The sequence below is a fragment of the Tachyglossus aculeatus genome, chromosome 14, assembly GCF_015852505.1.
Source record: "Tachyglossus aculeatus isolate mTacAcu1 chromosome 14, mTacAcu1.pri, whole genome shotgun sequence".
In the NCBI taxonomy this organism is placed as follows: domain Eukaryota; kingdom Metazoa; phylum Chordata; class Mammalia; order Monotremata; family Tachyglossidae; genus Tachyglossus; species Tachyglossus aculeatus.
Window position 1 is genome coordinate 38,508,794 of NC_052079.1, and position 17,417 is coordinate 38,526,210.

The following is a 17,417-nucleotide window of genomic DNA, read 5'->3' on the forward strand; positions in this document are numbered from 1 at the left end:
TAATTACCCACACAGAAACAGAAACGCTGGGACATGGTTCCGATAAGGAATGTTTTACAGCCAGTGTTACCGTCTATGAAGCACACAAGCAAATAACTGATTTCCTGCACAAAATTAAATGGATCTCAAACAATAGCTACACACACAGTACTTTACTAAGATTCATAGTGTCCTTGATTTAAGGTTCCCTGTATCACAAGTGTACCTGTCTAAAAGTGACTTTTAAAGCAGTGTTCTAGGAGATATACAAATTCCATCTATCTACTCAGGTCAGAACTACAGTTTGTAGCAACACAGCTGCACCCAATACTGTAACCTAACATTTCCTAATATATTAAAATGTTAACCCATCTGTGCCAAGAAGTCAACACGACTACTAACTTGTGTTTCAATTTTGCTAAGGATGTAAACACAAAGATTAGCCAAAAATGTGTGGTTAAGATTCCAGTGCGAAAAATGCACAGCTAAGGAGCCTAACAAATTGTGATATTTCCTGAGCTGATCCCGAAAATAACTCACAGGAAAAGGCTGCCGTTGAGATAGGTGAATGAATGTTTTATCCATTCTCATTGTATATCTGACTTTCTGTAGCACATTTAGGCCACGACTCAGCCATGAAATAATTTGGAATAGCTTGCCAGGGTCATTTTTTAATACACTTCAGTTACAAAGTCAAAACCATGATTGGCAGCATATTCTAACACTGGTGCTAAAAAATGGGAGTGAAAATTTGGCTATATTTCTTTTCCCCTCAGCATTCACCAGGACTTACTGATAGATTACCTACTACGAAGTAAGTCATGAAGGCCTGACTGAAGCCTCCCCACATTTTTATTAAAAGCAAAGCCTGGGGGAATGGACTGAAAAATTGGAGCACTTCAAATAAATCTGACATGATTTCAAGAAAAGCCAGCCATTGTTAAACACAATGGATTCTGCTAAATTCAAGCACAAAGAGCCCAATTTAGACAACCTGCTAATGAAGCATTTCATTAAAAAACAGTAGTGATAATTACCATTCTCTGATAATGAAGTTAATCTTTTCAGCTAATCAAGAAAATTGACTAGGGCGTTCTTGGGTGGAGGCGCTACAAAGCAAATGAAAGTAGACATATAGAAAGCAGGATTGATCATAAACGGAGCCAAGAATTGTGCCCAATTGTTTTTACAATAGGTCCTTCTCCAAAGCCTTCTCCATTTTCACAATAATGAATCTAAGTTAGTAGTCATTCATTCAGTTGTATTTATTGAGCGCTTACTGTGTGCACACACTGTACTAGGTGCTTGGGAAGTACACATGCAGAAGGGGGCCCATAAGAATATAACAGTTTATTCCTGTCTCTATTAAGACAGTATACTGATCATTTTGGGATATAAGAAAGAAAAAAAAAAGCCAGTGTGTACCTGGAAAGATGAGTCCAATTGACTGACAGACCATAAATGAGCAGCACTGTTTACTACAACTTGAAAAAATTAATAGTAATAATCACTACACCAAATATATACAGCTGGTTTTCCCCCCCCCCCCCCCCGCCCCCACCTCTCTCTCTCATTCTAATCGCTTTAATTTTTGGATTTACATAACTCAGCCAGGACTTCCCCAGATATGCTCAAAAGCTCTTCCCCAAGCCATTGTATTACTGAGTGAGCTGAAAGGCATTTTTTGAGCCTCCTTTGAACGAAAGCCAACAGTACATTCCCGAGTGACTGAAAAACTGTCATACCTCATCCTCCGATCCATAAACCATTCAGGTAAAAAAAAGTACATTTGTTTTTTGGTGGGCTTTCCCCCCTTTTTCAGACCTCAGCTCTGTCAGATTTGGAGTTAAATAATTTGAGAACAGTCTACATTTGGAGGAAAATCAGTTCCTCTCACCAGCATCCTAGGTCAAAAATGATCATCTTTTACCTCGTTTCAGAGTTTCCAGGGACTCTCTTCATGAGGGCTTCCGTTTTCCCTTCTTGGCCTGCTTAAAAAGGCACTTTCTGTCTCACACTTTTATTAGTCACAGGGTATGCCTGAAGGCTCCTGACTGAACTGACATTTTTACAGCCCCAAGCAATCCAATGGTCCAGCTCCCTTAATCCACCTGAAGGACTCTGTGAAAATCCAGACATCAAGACACAACTTTCCTCTTAATGGGTCTAACAAGTCACTCTGCTGGTTGGCTTCAGCAAACCTCACCCACACTTCCCTGTTTCCGGTGGCCTCTGATTACAAAAGCCTCCCAGCTGCACTGGCCGTCTGATTTCTTTAACCCCTTCAAACCTGGCCTCATCTCCGTGAATTTCACCATTAGGCTATTGGAGGGCTAAAGTTCCTTCCCCTTCCTTGCCCTTTCTGGGCCCCATCTTGGCAGCAGCAGCTGGGGGGGGGGGTCCGGCCAGGGTAGTGCTTCACATTTCAAAAGGCTTTGATAATCTGCCCTCCATCTACAAGATCTAGTATTGGTCAGTATACCAAATGACACCCACCTTGGAAGATTGCTGAGTGTATTTCACCACTTGCTTAATGAATTGATAGACAAAGCATCAATCCTGCTATCACCATGGCCTAGATTAATATATGCCAATCTACCCACTCCAACCACCTTTAGAGCAACTGTCTGCGAAGGCATAGCTATTGGAAGGATTCAATTTGTGGACTGAAAACTAAAATGGTGAAAATGTTTTGTTTGGAAAGGATTAGACTAGTCTTCAAGACTGTAAAATCACTATGGGCAAGAAACACGTATACTAATTCTGCTGCACTGTACTCTCCCAAGCACTTAGTACAGTGCCCTGCACACAGTAATAAATAAAAGCACTAACTGATCGACTAAATCGATCAGAGAGGAGGAAAAGGTTCTAAAGAAACTGTTGCGTAGAACACCAAAATCTCCTCAGCAATGAGAAGAGTGGCTCAAACTAGGCCTCGAAAGGCAGGGAGGGGTTGCAAGGAAAAAGAGAGACAGTGGAGGAAGGAAAAACCTGAAAAATTTGGCAAGAACAGGAACTAGAACCTCAGAATATAAATGATCATCACCATCTCTCACTTTTATCATTGTTAAATTTGACTAGAAAAGCTCAAATGAAAATTTATATTGCTAAAACAGCAAGCAATGTAAAGAAGAAAAATACAAGTAGCTGTGAGAGCTTTTGTAATTTTTCACACAGGACTGTGTGCCATGAGTAATGAAGAGCCTGAGGACTGTCCCAGTGAAGTGCTGGTACATTTCTTGCTGTTAAACTTCTTCAGTTGTTCTATTTTATCTGTTTTCCCCATTCTGGATTTTCAATAGTTGACTTGCCCTGTGTGTCTTTCCTTCCTCTCCCCCTTTTGACTGTGAGACTCTGTGGGCCAGGGACCAGGTCTGGGTTAATCTTCAGGACGGCTTCTCAGGTTCAGTACAGTGCTTTGCATATTGAAAACGCTTAATAAATACTATTGTCCATCTTAACTGAGAAGAAGCCCCTACTGAAAGATCAGGCACCAAAAGTAAACAGAAAATCTTGCAATGAGGTGGACACTATTAGTGTTCCAATTGACCAGTGTTCTTTTGTCCATCTCTACCTGCATTCCAGAACAAGTGATCCAAGGGCTATAATACGTCTCCTTTATTTGCCTCAACAGTCGGGGGTAAATAGCAGTAGTAGTATTTATTATTATTACTATCATTAATAATAATAATAGTATTTATTAAGCACTTACTCTGTGCCAGGCACTGTACTAAGCGCTAGGGTGGGTACAAGCAAATCGGGTTGGACACAATCCCTGTTCCACATGGGGCTCACAGTCTCAATCCCCATTTTACAGATGAGGTAACTGAAGCACAGAGAAGTTAAGTGACTTGCCCAAGATCACACAGCAGACAAGTGGCAGAGTCAGAATTAGAACCCATGACCTTCTGCCTCCCAGGGTCTATTCACTACACCACACTGCTTCTCAAGAGTTTACTGAGTACCCACCAAGTGTAAGTGCATTGGCACTTGGGAAGTCCAAAATAAGCAAAGGATTTCTTCACATTTCACTCATACCATTTAGAGTAACCAACTTTGGCCATTGCAAGTGGAAGAGTTATTTCTATTCAGATTAGTGTGTGGGGCTGTTCTTTCTTCCCTGTCTCACTTCCTTTACTCTTCTTCCGCTCCTCCTTTCACCATTCCCATCCTGCCTCTCACTTCACACTCCACGTTATCAGAAAGTAAACAAAACAAATCCCAATCAACCAAAAAACAATGTATGACTGGAGAGGCTCAGGAGCAATTTTCCTTAAACAAATCAGACATTATCTGCTCCCCTGACAGCATCCATAGCACTAAAGGGTCACAGATGGCTGATATTGGTGAAAAGCATCCTCACTTAAGGTGATCACGCCACCTCCTGCTGACGATGGTCGAGTCTGAGAACTGGAAATTACATCAAAGAATGGAAGGAACTCTTCATAATTGTTGACAGAAGTTTTATAAAGACTATCATCAATTTAGAAGCACACTTTCTATTTCATGATGAAGCTTGATATTTTAAGACTCAACAATGTTTTTAAAATGAGGCTAGGTTTAATGAAACTGCGCCAATGGCATTATCAGAAAGTACTTACTGAACGACTATAAGCTGCATGTAACTTAAAATACAGGGTCTGCCACTTGCCCACTTTGAGTTCTCTGGGCAACATTCAAAAATAATAATAGTAATAATTATTTGTTAAGTGCATACTATGTGCCAGGCACTGTTCTAAGCGCTGGGGTGGATACTAGCAAATCGGGTAGGACAGAGTCCCTGTCCCACCTGGGGCTCACAGTCTCAATCCACATTTTACAGATGAGGTAACTGAGGCCCAGAGAGGTGAAGTGACTTGCCTAAGGTCACACAGCAGACAAGTGGCAGAACCGAAATTAGAACCTATAACCTTCTTTTGACTCCCAAGCCTGTGCTCTATCCACTATGCCATACTGCTTTGGGGGAAGAATAGGTAGGCAGACTAAGGGGGGATCCCTTTTCCACTAAGCCCAGAAATTCCAGGTCTGGGGCTCAGAGAGTTGTGGCCAACCTGAGCCCGAGGGCTGCAGGTCGGAGTCTTGATTCTAAACATGGGTCTAAGCTTGGGTTGCTGCAAGCTGTCTTACAAGGACATGGCCAGTGTTCCCAACTGTACTGATCCAGGACTACCACTGTCACATGAGAAGAAATGTCATGAGCTTCACAATGAAGTCAACCCCACGGGCCTGTGGAAGTGTGGCTTGGGTCAATGGTCCAGTTCGCAGAAGGCCAGTGCTATCACAACCTAGCCAGAGGCAGCAACCAAGTGAGCTGGTCTGACATTTTTGGGTCTCCAAAGGGTCGAAATAGTGGCAGTGGAAGAGGCAAGAGAGGACTTCCTCTCACAGCCCAGCCCAAATACTCCACTCCTCTAGCGCCAGCTTACTCACTATGCCTTGATCTCGTCTATCTGGCCACTAACCCATTTCCTACATCCTCCTCCTAGCCTGGAACACAACAGACAAGTGGTGGAGCCTGAATTAGAACCCAGATTCTCTGAATCCCTGACCAGAGTTCTTTCCACTAGGCTACGTTGCTTCATCAATCAAATCAAGCCTCGTCATTTTTTACTAATTAATAATGATGGCATTTATTAAGCACTTACTATGTGCAAAGCACTATTCTAAGCGCCGGGGAGATTACAAGGTGATTGGGTTGTCCCACATGGGGCTCACAGTCACAGATGAGGTAACTGAGGCCCAGAGAAGTGAAGTGACTTGCCCAAAGTCACACAGCTGACAACTGGCAAAGCCGGGATTTGAACCCATGAACTCTGACTCCAAAGCCCGGGCTTTTTCCACTGAGCCACGCTGCTTCTCTACTGAGCCACGCTGCTTCTCTAATTCTTTATTTATTGAGTCCTCTCTCTGAGTGGATCAACCAGGATCCTGCTGTCCAAGAGTTTGCACTCTAAAGTGGAGAATCAAATGAGGAAAATATGAATTCAATATTGGTAATTTAATGCAAAACTTCCCACAAAATATTTTTGATCAGGTCACTCAGACCATGTCCCTCCTTCTATATTCCCTTCCTAAGTCCCTCTCCTCTTTCCGAGTTTTACAAAAAAAAAAGGCACCTAAACCCTTAAAGAAATTACAAACTAATGAAGTTGGTGGATTACTATGGGACAAGAAGCAGAGTGGAGGAGAAGAGCTGGGGGAAGGCAAGAGGGGGCTGGGAAATTTGGGAACCCCATGAAGCTCCTTCAAAGCCTATGGAGCACTGATCTTTTCTAAGCAGTAAGAAACACACTTTCTCTGGGAGTAAAAGGAGAAGAATTGAATCCAAACTTTTTTCTAAACTTTCACCCAGGAAAAGCAGAGTATGTGTTTGGTAGATCTATTTAACTTTGCAGCCATCTAAAATCTCCAAAGAACTGTACCATTACTATAGCTCAAAAAGTTTCATTTTAAGGCTTCAGCAATTCTCAATGGGCTCTAAGTTATTAGTATGTTATCAGTTGCTGCAGACAAGATCTGGAGTTTGTTGGGGGTCTTTTAAGTCAATCACACACTTCCAACCAGGCCAAAATGGCTAAGTACATCAGAGAAGCAAATGGATCTTGAAACAGATTCTTGTCCTCATCAACTATTAGCCAGAAAATAAAGTCTTTTTACTTCAATATACTGATATGACCTATTCTAACCCACCTGCTACCCTCTCCCGTGTTACCTGAAAGACAGATGCTGGAGACCATGATTCAGTTGGCTGTCCGAGTCCTCATATAGTTCTTCTAGCACACAGACAGTTGTGTCAGAGTTTTCCACACTGCTGGAATTCTGCCATTCAAAACTCAGAGCTTTACCAGCAGTTTCAATAAAAGGCAAATTCTCATATTCTGGTATTTCCTCATAGTGGCGCACATTTTCATACTCTGGAGCACAGCTGTCATTCAAAGAAATGAGAGGAGGCTGTGATGAGGTCTCCCTGGAGAGCATTTGATCATCTAAGGATTCCGCTCTTTGACCGTTTGGTACTTCAAGTGGTCTCTGAGACTTCATCTTCAAGGCTGGGCAGTCTGTGTCAGCAGAATATGCCTTAACAGGTTTAATTTTCTTTTCATTCACTAAAGTTGGCCCAGGCTGGTCATTATGAACCCTCTTTCCTTCTCCACACAAGAGGTTGCCTGGGGCAACATCCACAGATTGGCTGCCCTTAGCCAATAATTTCTGCAAGTCACTCTTCATGATGCAGAGGGACAGTTTCATGTTGAGTAATCTCTTCAGAGTGTTCTTCTTTTGAGAGTTTTTACAGGGTTTCTCAGTTCTTTCTATATCCACAGAGGACATTGATTTTGCTCTAGGTTTCATCAGGGAAGTTAAGGACTGACTGGCCGAAGGCATCCCGACAGCCTTTAGGGATTCTGGACTTCCAGAAAATGGCAGAATTGGATGAGGTAATTTCCACACAGGTTTCTCTGAAGCCCGTTTTGGCATATCTTTGGTAGACAGAGGCCTTAGACAAGTTTCCTCATTAGAGGGATAAGAACTTTTATCCACAAGCTCCTCTGATGCAGCCTTTTTAAGGAGGCCGGCTGCAGGCAAGCTATGTCGTTGGGGCTTTTTAGGAGCAACCTTTGGGGAACTTACCACTCTAACATGACCCTCCTTGTCCATCTTTTGCGCAGGGACATCAGAGCTAATGGCAGGAAGTACATGTTGGCTGTTGGTTGTTAGTCGCTGCTTATGCAAACTCAAAGAAAGTGTGTCCACGACAGGTAACATACTGGAACCATCTAAGGTTTTACTTTCCAGTCTCGGATTACAATCTGTCACTCCAGAAAACTCCATTTTTTCAACAGGGTAAGGAGGTTTGGGGCACTTCTGGTAAGGGGTGAAATCATGCTTCTCAAGAGATGTTTGGATCTGACTTCCTTCATCACCAGAATGATGGTTAGCTTGGTTTCCTTCTTCTCCATGTGGACTGTGATATAAAATGTTCTGATCAGGAACATCAGACTGATTTGCTTTCTTCATACAATGTTCAGCAAAGCTAAAGGAATCATCGACCAAATTGTCTGCATCCCTGGGGTCTGGGTCATCTACACCCTCTTGCCGTACAAGACAAGCAGGCCGGAGCTTTCTGGGTTTGGGGACTGGAAGTTTTTTGGCACACCGTAAGGAAGGCATTACTAAGAAGCTAACATCTTTGTCTTCTTCTGCTTTCCCTCTAATTCTACCTTGAAATTTGAGACTGTTCATTTTGCCATTTTCCTTAGCTCCTCGGTCCAATGAGCAAAAACAACGCCTGCCATCACGGGTCCAATCTTGACAAGTTCCAAGCCCTTGACCCTCATCTCTAACAAGCTTGGAATAATGGTTTTGTTTTTCCGAATCTTCATCGAAATTTAGTGGAGACGTAATGAGATCATAAAAGTCAATTCTGACCTGCTCATTAGGATTTAAGTTGTCATCCTCCTCAGTGCCGTCTCCAGACCTCTGCTTCAAATGGCAACCAACGGGGGCTACATGTGTTGAAACATCTCTGGGCTTCCCTTCCAGAAGGCTCGCCTTCACAAATACATGACTCGGAGTCACTTTTTCCCGATTAGGATCGAGTTTTCTTCTAGTCCTCACAGTTTTTGTGGCTTGCTCACCAATTTTGATGCTTTCTAAGCTTTCAAGTTTCTCAAGGTGCTCTAAAACTACCTGTGCTCTACATACGTTTTCTCCAGTCCCAGTCTTGTGGGTGCACTCAGAAGTACAAGAGCAGAAAATATAAGTTGCATTCACATCTTCTCCAGGGATTCCATTTTTGCAATTTAGGTTTTCCAAGTTTTCAAGTAATTCCTTGCTATGTTCTGGAAAATTTACAGTGCTTTTTCTTGCTGGTGTCAATTGAATGTCGGAGGTAGGTGAGTCCTTGAAGACTTTTGGTTTTGGGGCAATTGCTGGTTTTGTTTTCTTTGTTGACTGTACGCCACTGGAGATCATTACATCGGGCTTCGGTGCAATAGGAGGAGGTGCTGGTTTATGTGCTATCACGAATTTGGGTTTGGGGGCCAGTGGTGGCTTCTTAATTTCTAGAAAGGGAAGAATGGAAACATCAGTCACCACGTCCAAGCATTCAAATTTAATTTGATAGTATTTTGGTTGTTACAATCTATTTACTTCCCATATAAGTATTGTACAGTACGTCAGGGCAGAAAAATCTCTTCTGCCTGCCTGCTCCTCGCAGAGTGTTCCTTAATGCTTTCATTGACAGTTGTGTTTTACCAAAACCTTTCTGAAGTACTTCAAAATAGGGGACTGTTCCAAATTAGTATTACTGAATAGAAATTCAAACAAGGGATTGTAATTTCTAATTTATTAGCAGTTCTTAGTGATCTACAAAATAAATTTTAAAAAACTGCTACAAAAAAACTGCTTCAGGAGTTCGCAAATGTTGCTGAGTTTTCAATAATGGTGAAAACCACTGACTTCCCAAAATCAAAGACTGGTTATTATTGTCTGAAAAAAAGTTCATGATTTATTTAATCCAAATTATTTTTCTTGCAGTGTTTTTCTATTAAATGTTTGCTTTGATGGGAAGTTGTTGGTTTATTGAGTTTTCAGGAGTTCATTTGTTGGGTTTTGGGTTTTCATGGATTTTTTTTTAACTACCTTTCACATCATGCATGGAATTACTTGGAGCCAGGTCTAAAGAAAAAAAATAAAGCAGGGGTGGGGAGGAGTTGATGTGGATTTAAACATGGGAAGGGAAGAGAAAAAATAATCCTTAACCTAATGTCAAAGAATTTTCCAAATCTCTGCCCCTAAAACAGTGAAAAAAGATACCGGATACTGGCTTCTGCCTCATCCGTACCTTATTTGTGTCTTTAACAAAAGCAAGAAATTATGAATATTTTCTAAACAATACAAATTTACTAAAGAATACATTCTAAGTAAGATGTTTGTTAATGATGCTCACCTTCAACAGTTAAAATAGGAAGATGGAAAAATAACCCCTCCTGTGGTGTTAAAGTTTGGAACTTGCCTTGGCAAGACACTATAAATGCCACTGGTAGGGATGGAATTAGATGTTATTGCTTATGGTCAAAAAAATAGTTAGTCAAAGCAAACCAGTTGGGCAATTGAGTACTGGGTCCCCATCACGATGTCTAGACTATTGTCCCATTGGCATTGCAGAAGTTACATCATGAGCCTCTTTCTTCTACAATGAATTAATTATGTATCAATTTTTAAATATCCTTCTACTCCGAAATTTTAATGAAATTTAAAAAGAAACATCAAACCAATTCTCAGAAGTCATATTTCATCTTCCCAAGGCTTATGCTTTTAAAACTCATTTTATGGAACAGGACTATTTAAACTTAAGCAACTGTAGTAAATATATTTTTGTAAAGAAGGAGTTGTCACAGAGAGCCACAAAAAATAAAGAATTGGTAAGTCAATATTAAAACTAATCTACATATAAGGAGAGGAACTGTAGGGGAGGAGGGAGAGGTGAGCCATTATTCTGGAAATAATCTCTGACAATAGGGACTGGGGAGATCCCCAAAACATGCAAACGAGGCTGAATGTGTGTTCATCCTTGGACTATAAAATAATATGTCAATGAAACACTCACAGAAATGAGCATGTGCAATCTTGCTTAAGGCTAATGGAAGAAATCAAGGGCAAAGATTCTTGCTACACATTCCTGAATTCCATTGATGGTGGATTTAAAAAGGCATTTTTTAAAACTTAATATATACATTAAACTTAATAATGTATATCATTTTGCTTCCAAAATGATGCCACTGATGGTGAAATGTCATGCTACATTTATCTTAGAAAAAGATTATCAAAGGCAAATGGGTCCCGAATGTAGAGTAGCACAAGTAAGACAAAAAATGGAAACTCTAAGTGGGTAATTCCATTAGGATAACTTCCTTTTCTCAAAAACTGTATTAGAGGCCCAAGGAGTTTGATGGTGTCTTCTTAGTTAATTTTTTTTTTAAAGTTCACATATCAACTTTTCATCAGATAACAACTCTAGCAAAGACAAAAACAGTGGGTTCACAATGTCAGAAAGTTGATTTAGGAGGCAGGAAAACTGTGACCAGATTAAAAAGTCAATTTAGAAGATGAACAATTTCAACATTTTAATCTTTGACTAAATAATATTATAAGTATTGAGAAGCGGCCTGTCCTGAAAGTCTGAGGATCTCTCCCAGCTTTGTTGTTTGCCTGCTGTGTGACATTAGGCAAGTCACTTAACCTATCTGGGCTTCTGTTTCCTCATCTGTTTGCCTCCCCTTACACTGTGAGCCCCATGTACCTTGTATCCACCCCAGAGCTTACTACAGTGGTTGGCACATAGTAAGTGCTTAACAAGTGCCACAAGTACTATTATTTTATTATTATTACAAAATTACCAGCAGGTTTTGACTTTTCTGATCAACTCAAAAGAGAACACAATTTTGGGTACCTCAAAAAGTTACATATTTAATGGAATTAAACTATAGAGAAACATGCTTCATCCTCATTTTAGCAATAAACTATTTTAAATACTACATTTTAAATGCAGTCACTTGAAAATTTGTTGGAGATGGCAATATTTTATCATTCTTTAATAATTAAGATTGGGTTTTTTAACCTCAAAGTATCAAGTAGCAGAATTTTACATTCTTCACTTGTAAATTTGTTGTGTTTCTACACATCTAGAAGTACCAAAGGAAACAAACCATTTTGGCATAGTAGGTGCCAAAATCAAAAAATACTTGAAAAAAAAAACAGTTCGTCAATGCTTGGAAATGATCAGGGATCTTAAAAGTGTATCAAATTCTACTCCAACACCGAAACTCAGCTTTCAAGACAAACGCTGAAAATCTACTGTTTACACAGCTGTTTAATTCCAAGAAAAATAAAGAAGTTAAAGCACTAGAAATATATTACTAAGTGTGACAAGTGCACTTGGGCTGAGTCCTGTGTGGGACAGGGACTGTGTCCAATTTGATTAAGTTGTATCTACCCTAGCATTTAGAACATAGTAAGCACCTAACAGACATAATAATAATAAGCACACAACTCATACTTATATATGGTCCATTTGAATGCTCTCCATTAGTGAACCAGCTGCAGATTTAAGTAGCAATTTTTAAAGCAGACAACCTGAAGACATTATGGCTCGGGGACAAATGAGAACTGATTTAAAACGAAAAGCTCATCATTTTTAATAAAACATACTGCTTAATCTATTCTCCCTGGAAGATATCCTTAAAAAAAAAATACCCCCTCATGAATAGATCAATGTGGTTGCATACTTTTATTCAAAACAAATCCAAAAACTTGCATAAAAATCTCACTTACATTAGGTGCAGAAGAACCATTTTTTTAATACAAGAAACATTTTAAGAGTTTCAATGGATTTGATTACTATACTGAAAACACTATATATTTAGATGTGTGTATGCCACACACAAACTAAAATGGAAAAATAGTTCTCGACCATGCTTCAAATGGAAAAATACTCTCTTCCACGTTTCCCATACAAACACATAAAGGAAGCCTAGGAAGCTAAAAAGTTGAGTATATTTTTTTAAAAAGTATTCTCAATACATCTCGGTAAACAAAAAAGAAGAAAAAACTGAGTTTAGAAAAAAAAGAAAACTATAGTTTCCGGACTCTGCATTAGCATTTAGGGAAAATTACTCTTTAATCCTATTTTTAACCCATTCATTACGGGTTAAAAGAAACGTATTTGGAATTTATTCGGCATAACAAAATAGAATGAACAGGAAACCGGTTGAAGGGTGCCTTCCAGTCCTTTTAATACTCGCCCATAATAGTTTGAAGTTAACTAGCCTGGTAACAGTTTTGACATAAAGCACATAACACGCATGACATGAAGTCAGGACTCAGGAAGGCGGGATCATCATCATCATCATCAATCGTATTTATTGAGCGCTTACTATGTGCAGAGCACTGTACTAAGCGCTTGGGAAGTACAAATTGGCAACATATAGAGACAGTCCCTACCCACCAGTGGGCTCACAGTTTAAAAGGGGGAGACAGAGAACAAAACCAAACATACTAACAAAATAAAATAAATAGAATAGATATGCACAAATAAAAGAAATAAATACATTAATAGAGGATGCCACTTACATGGAACTTTACTAATAACCTGGCTGAGGTATTTATAGCCATCAAGTCTGCCACACACTTCTCTGAGATACGTTTTAGAGGAATAATCACATGATGAGCAATCCTGATTTCCCCCTTTTAGACTGTGAGCCCACTGTTGGGTAGGGGCTGTCTCTCTATGTTGCCAACTTGTACTTCCCAAGCGCTTAGTACAGTGCTCTGCACACAGTAAGCGCTCAATAAATACGATTGGTTGATTGATTTCCATTTTCATTAGAACAATGCTGATTTCCATTTTCATTATAATGCGGTCAGACACTCAGGAGGTCCCTTTTATTTTCAAAACCCTGCTAAATTAATACTACCAGTCTAACTCCACCTGCCATTGACCTACTAACCGTATCTAAACGTTATAAACACAGCAAACAGGTTTATTTTGTTAATATGTTTTGTTGTCTGCCTCCCCCTTCTAGACTGTGAGCCCTCTGTTGGGTAGGGACCCTCTCTCTATGTTGCCAACTTGTACTTCCCAAGCGCTTAGCACAGTGCTCTGCACACAGTAAGCGCCCAATAAATACGATTGAATGAATGACTAGCGTGTGATTCGGGTAGGGTTCAACTTGGACTCTCAACACTAAAGCATCAAAGTACGAAGAACAGGATCAGCGTGGCTCAGTGGAAAAGAGCACGGGCTTTGGAGTCAGGGGTCACGGGTTCGAATCCCGGCTCCTCCACATGTCTGCTGTGTGACCTTGGGCAAGTCACTTAACTTCTCTGAGCCTCAGTGACCTCATCTGGAAAATGGGGATTAAGACTGTGAGCCCCACGTGGGACAACCTGATCACTTTGTATCCCCCCAAGCGCTTAGAACAGTGCTTTGCACATAGTAAGCGCTTAACAAATGCCAGCATTATTATTATTATTATTTCCTAGAAAACTTCTCGTAGGAACCAGGCCAGAACTGGGATGAAAATGCCCTTTTCCCCTACAGACATCCTAACAGGACGCCAACACCTTGAATAATAAAAACAAGCGCCTTTCTGGAAATCGATCATTATTTACTGAGCGTTTACGGGGTGCAGGGCACTGAACTAAGTGCACAGCACCTGTATATATGTATATATGCTTGTACATATTTATTACTCTATTTATTTATTTATTTTACTTGTACATATCTATTCTATTTATTTTATTTTGTTAGTATGTTTGGTTTTGTTCTCTGTCTCCCCCTTTTAGACTGTGAGCCCACTGTTGGGTAGGGACTGTCTCTATATGTTGCCAACTTGTACTTCCCAAGCGCTTAGTACAGTGCTCTGCACACAGTAAGCGCTCAATAAATACGATTGATTGATTACAGGATCAGAGAAGCAGCGTGGCTCAGTGGGAAGAGCACGAGATTTGGAGCCGGAGGTCATGGGTTCAAATCCCGGCTCTGCCAACTGTCAGCTGTGTGACTTTGGGCAAGTCACTTAACTTCTCTGGGCCTCAGTTCCCTCATCTGTAAAATGAGGATTAAGACTGTGAGCCCCACGTGGGACAACCTGATCACCTTGTAACCTCCCCAGCGCTTAGAACAGTGCTTTGCACATAGTAAGTGCTTAATAAACGCTATTATTATTATTATTATTATTATTATTATTACAGTGGAAGAAGTTTTTAGCAGTTGGGGGGATTGGCTTTCAAAGATGGGATCTATCGCTTTAATGAGAGGGGGTACCGTTGCCAACTTGTACTTCCCAAGCGCTTAGTACAGTGCTCTGCACACAGTAAGTGCCCAATAAATACGATTGAATGAATGACAGGGTCGCTGGGAAAACCGAGAAGAGGGAGGGGGAGAGGGAGCAGGGATTTTTGTTGGCATTTCTGGGGGAGAAGGGGGGAGCCCACAGTTGGGTAGGGACTGTCTCTATATGTTGCCAACTTGTACTTCCCAAGCGCTTAGTACAGTGCTCTGCACACAGTGAGCGCTCAATAAATATGATTGATTGATTGATTACAGTGGAAGAAGTTTTTAGCAGTTGGGGGGGATTGGCCTTCAAAGATGGGATCTATCGCTTTAATGAGAGGGGGTACCGTTGCCAACTTGTACTTCCCAAGCGCTTAGTACAGAGCTCTGCACAAAGTAAGCGCTCAATAAATACGATTGAATGAATGACAGGGTCTCTGGGAAAACCGAGAAGAGGGAGGGGGAGAGGGAGCAGGGATTTTTGTTGACATTTCTGGGGGAGAAGGGGGGAGCCCACAGTTGGGTAGGGACTGTCTCTATATGTTGCCAACTTGTACTTCCCAAGCGCTTAGTACAGTGCTCTGCACACAGTGAGCGCTCAATAAATATGATTGATTGATTGATTACAGTGGAAGAAGTTTTTAGCAGTTGGGGGGGATTGGCCTTCAAAGATGGGATCTACCGCTTTAATGAGAGGGGGTACCGTTGCCAACTTGTACTTCCCAAGCGCTTAGTACAGAGCTCTGCACACAGTAAGCGCTCAATAAATACGATTGAATGAATGACAGGGTCGCTGGGAAAACCAAGAAGAGGGAGGGGGAGAGGGAGCTGGAATTTTTGTTGGCATTTCTGGGGGAGAAGGGGGGAGCCCACTGGTGGGTAGGGACTGTCTCTATATGTTGCCAACTTGTACTTCCCAAGCGCTTAGTACAGTGCTCTGCACACAGTAAGCGCTCAATAAATACGATTGATTGATTGATTGACTGAAAACAGAAAGAAGGTTCCCCAGGCAGTCCACCCGAGCCTCCTCCCTCATCAGGGCAGAAAATCCGGTGGAGGAACAGGACCGACCCCCCTGCCTGAGCCTTCTCCCTCATCCAGCGTTTAGAACAGTGCTGGGCACATAGTAGGCGCTTAACAAATACCAGAATAATAATCTAACAACCCAAGAAAGAGGGATTTTTTTTGTCGACGTCCCAAGGCCCCACCTGGGCATTCTCCACCCGGTCTATTCATTCAATCGTATTTATTGAGCGCTTTCTGTGGGCAGAGCACCGTACTAAGCGCTTGGTTTTGTTCTCTGTCACCCCCTTTCAGACTGTTATTTCTTGGGGACAAGAAACACATTTTTTCATTTCTGTCTCCCCCTTTCAGACTGTGAGCCCACTATTGGGTAGGGACTGTCTCTATATGTTGCCAACTTGTACTTCCCAAGCGCTTAGTACAGCGCTCTGCACACAGTAAGCGCTCAATAAATACGATTGATTGATTGATTGAAAGCAGCGTGGCTCAGTGGCAGGAGCCCGTGGTCGTGGGTTCGAATCCTGGCTTCGCCACTTATCAGCTGGGTGGCTTTGGGAAAGTCACTTCACTTCCAGCGCTTAGAACAGTGCTTTGCACATAGTAAGCACTTAACAAATACCATTATTATTATTATTATTCTCTGGGCCTCAGTGACCTCATCTGGAAATTGGGGATGAAGACTGGGAGCCCCACAGGGGGACAACCTAATAACCCTGAATCTACCCCAGCGCTTAGAACAGTGCTTGGCATATAGCACTTAACAAATACCATTATTATTATTATTATTATTATTATTATCCCAGACCTGAGAACAGTGCTTGGCACATAGTAAGCGCTTAACAAATACCATTATTATTATTATTATTATTATTATTATTATTATTATTATTCTCTGGGCCTCAGTGACCTCATCTGGAAATTGGGAATGAAGACTGGGAGCCCCACAGGGAGACAACCTAATAACCCTGAATCTACCCCAGCGCTTAGAACAGTGCTTGGCATATAGCGCTTAACAAATACCATTATTATTATTATTATTATCCCAGACCTGAGAAGAGTGCTTGGCACATAGTAAGCGCTTAACAAATACCATCATTATTATTATTATTACCGAACGCGGCCAGTTGGCCTCCCACCTCAGGGCGAGTGAAAATCCAGCTTTTATGAAGCACATCCATTTGGGCAAGTCACTAAACTTCTCTGGGCCTCAGTTACCTCATCTGTAAAATGGGGATTTGGGCAAGTCACTTAACTTCTCTGGGCCTCAGTTACCTCATCTGTAAAATGGGGCTTAAAACTCTGAGCCCCCCCCCCGGGGACAACCTGATCACCTTGTAACCTCCCCAGTGCTTAGAACAGTGCTTTGCACATAAGAAGCGCTTAACAAATACCATCATTATTACTATCCAGCTGTGTGACTTTGGGTAAGTCACTTAACTTCTCTGGGCCCCAGTTCCCTCATCTGTAAAATGGGGATGAAGACTATGAGCCCCACGTGGGACAACCTGATCACCTTGTAACCTCCCCAGCGCTTAGAACAGTGCTTTGCACATAATAAGCGCTTAACAAATACCATCAT

At 41.3% G+C, this 17,417-nt stretch overlaps 1 protein-coding gene across 1 annotated transcript in view; it reads right to left on the reverse strand.

Annotated features, from left to right (window-relative positions):
• The window catches only part of FGD6 (FYVE, RhoGEF and PH domain containing 6), a 94,405-nt gene that overhangs the window by 74,420 nt on the left and 2,568 nt on the right, over nucleotides 1-17,417 (reverse strand). Inside the window, exon 2 of the mRNA XM_038756279.1 lies at nucleotides 6,692-9,041. Coding sequence (XP_038612207.1) covers nucleotides 6,692-9,041 — 2,350 coding nt within the window. The remainder of the gene's footprint in view (nucleotides 1-6,691; nucleotides 9,042-17,417) is intronic.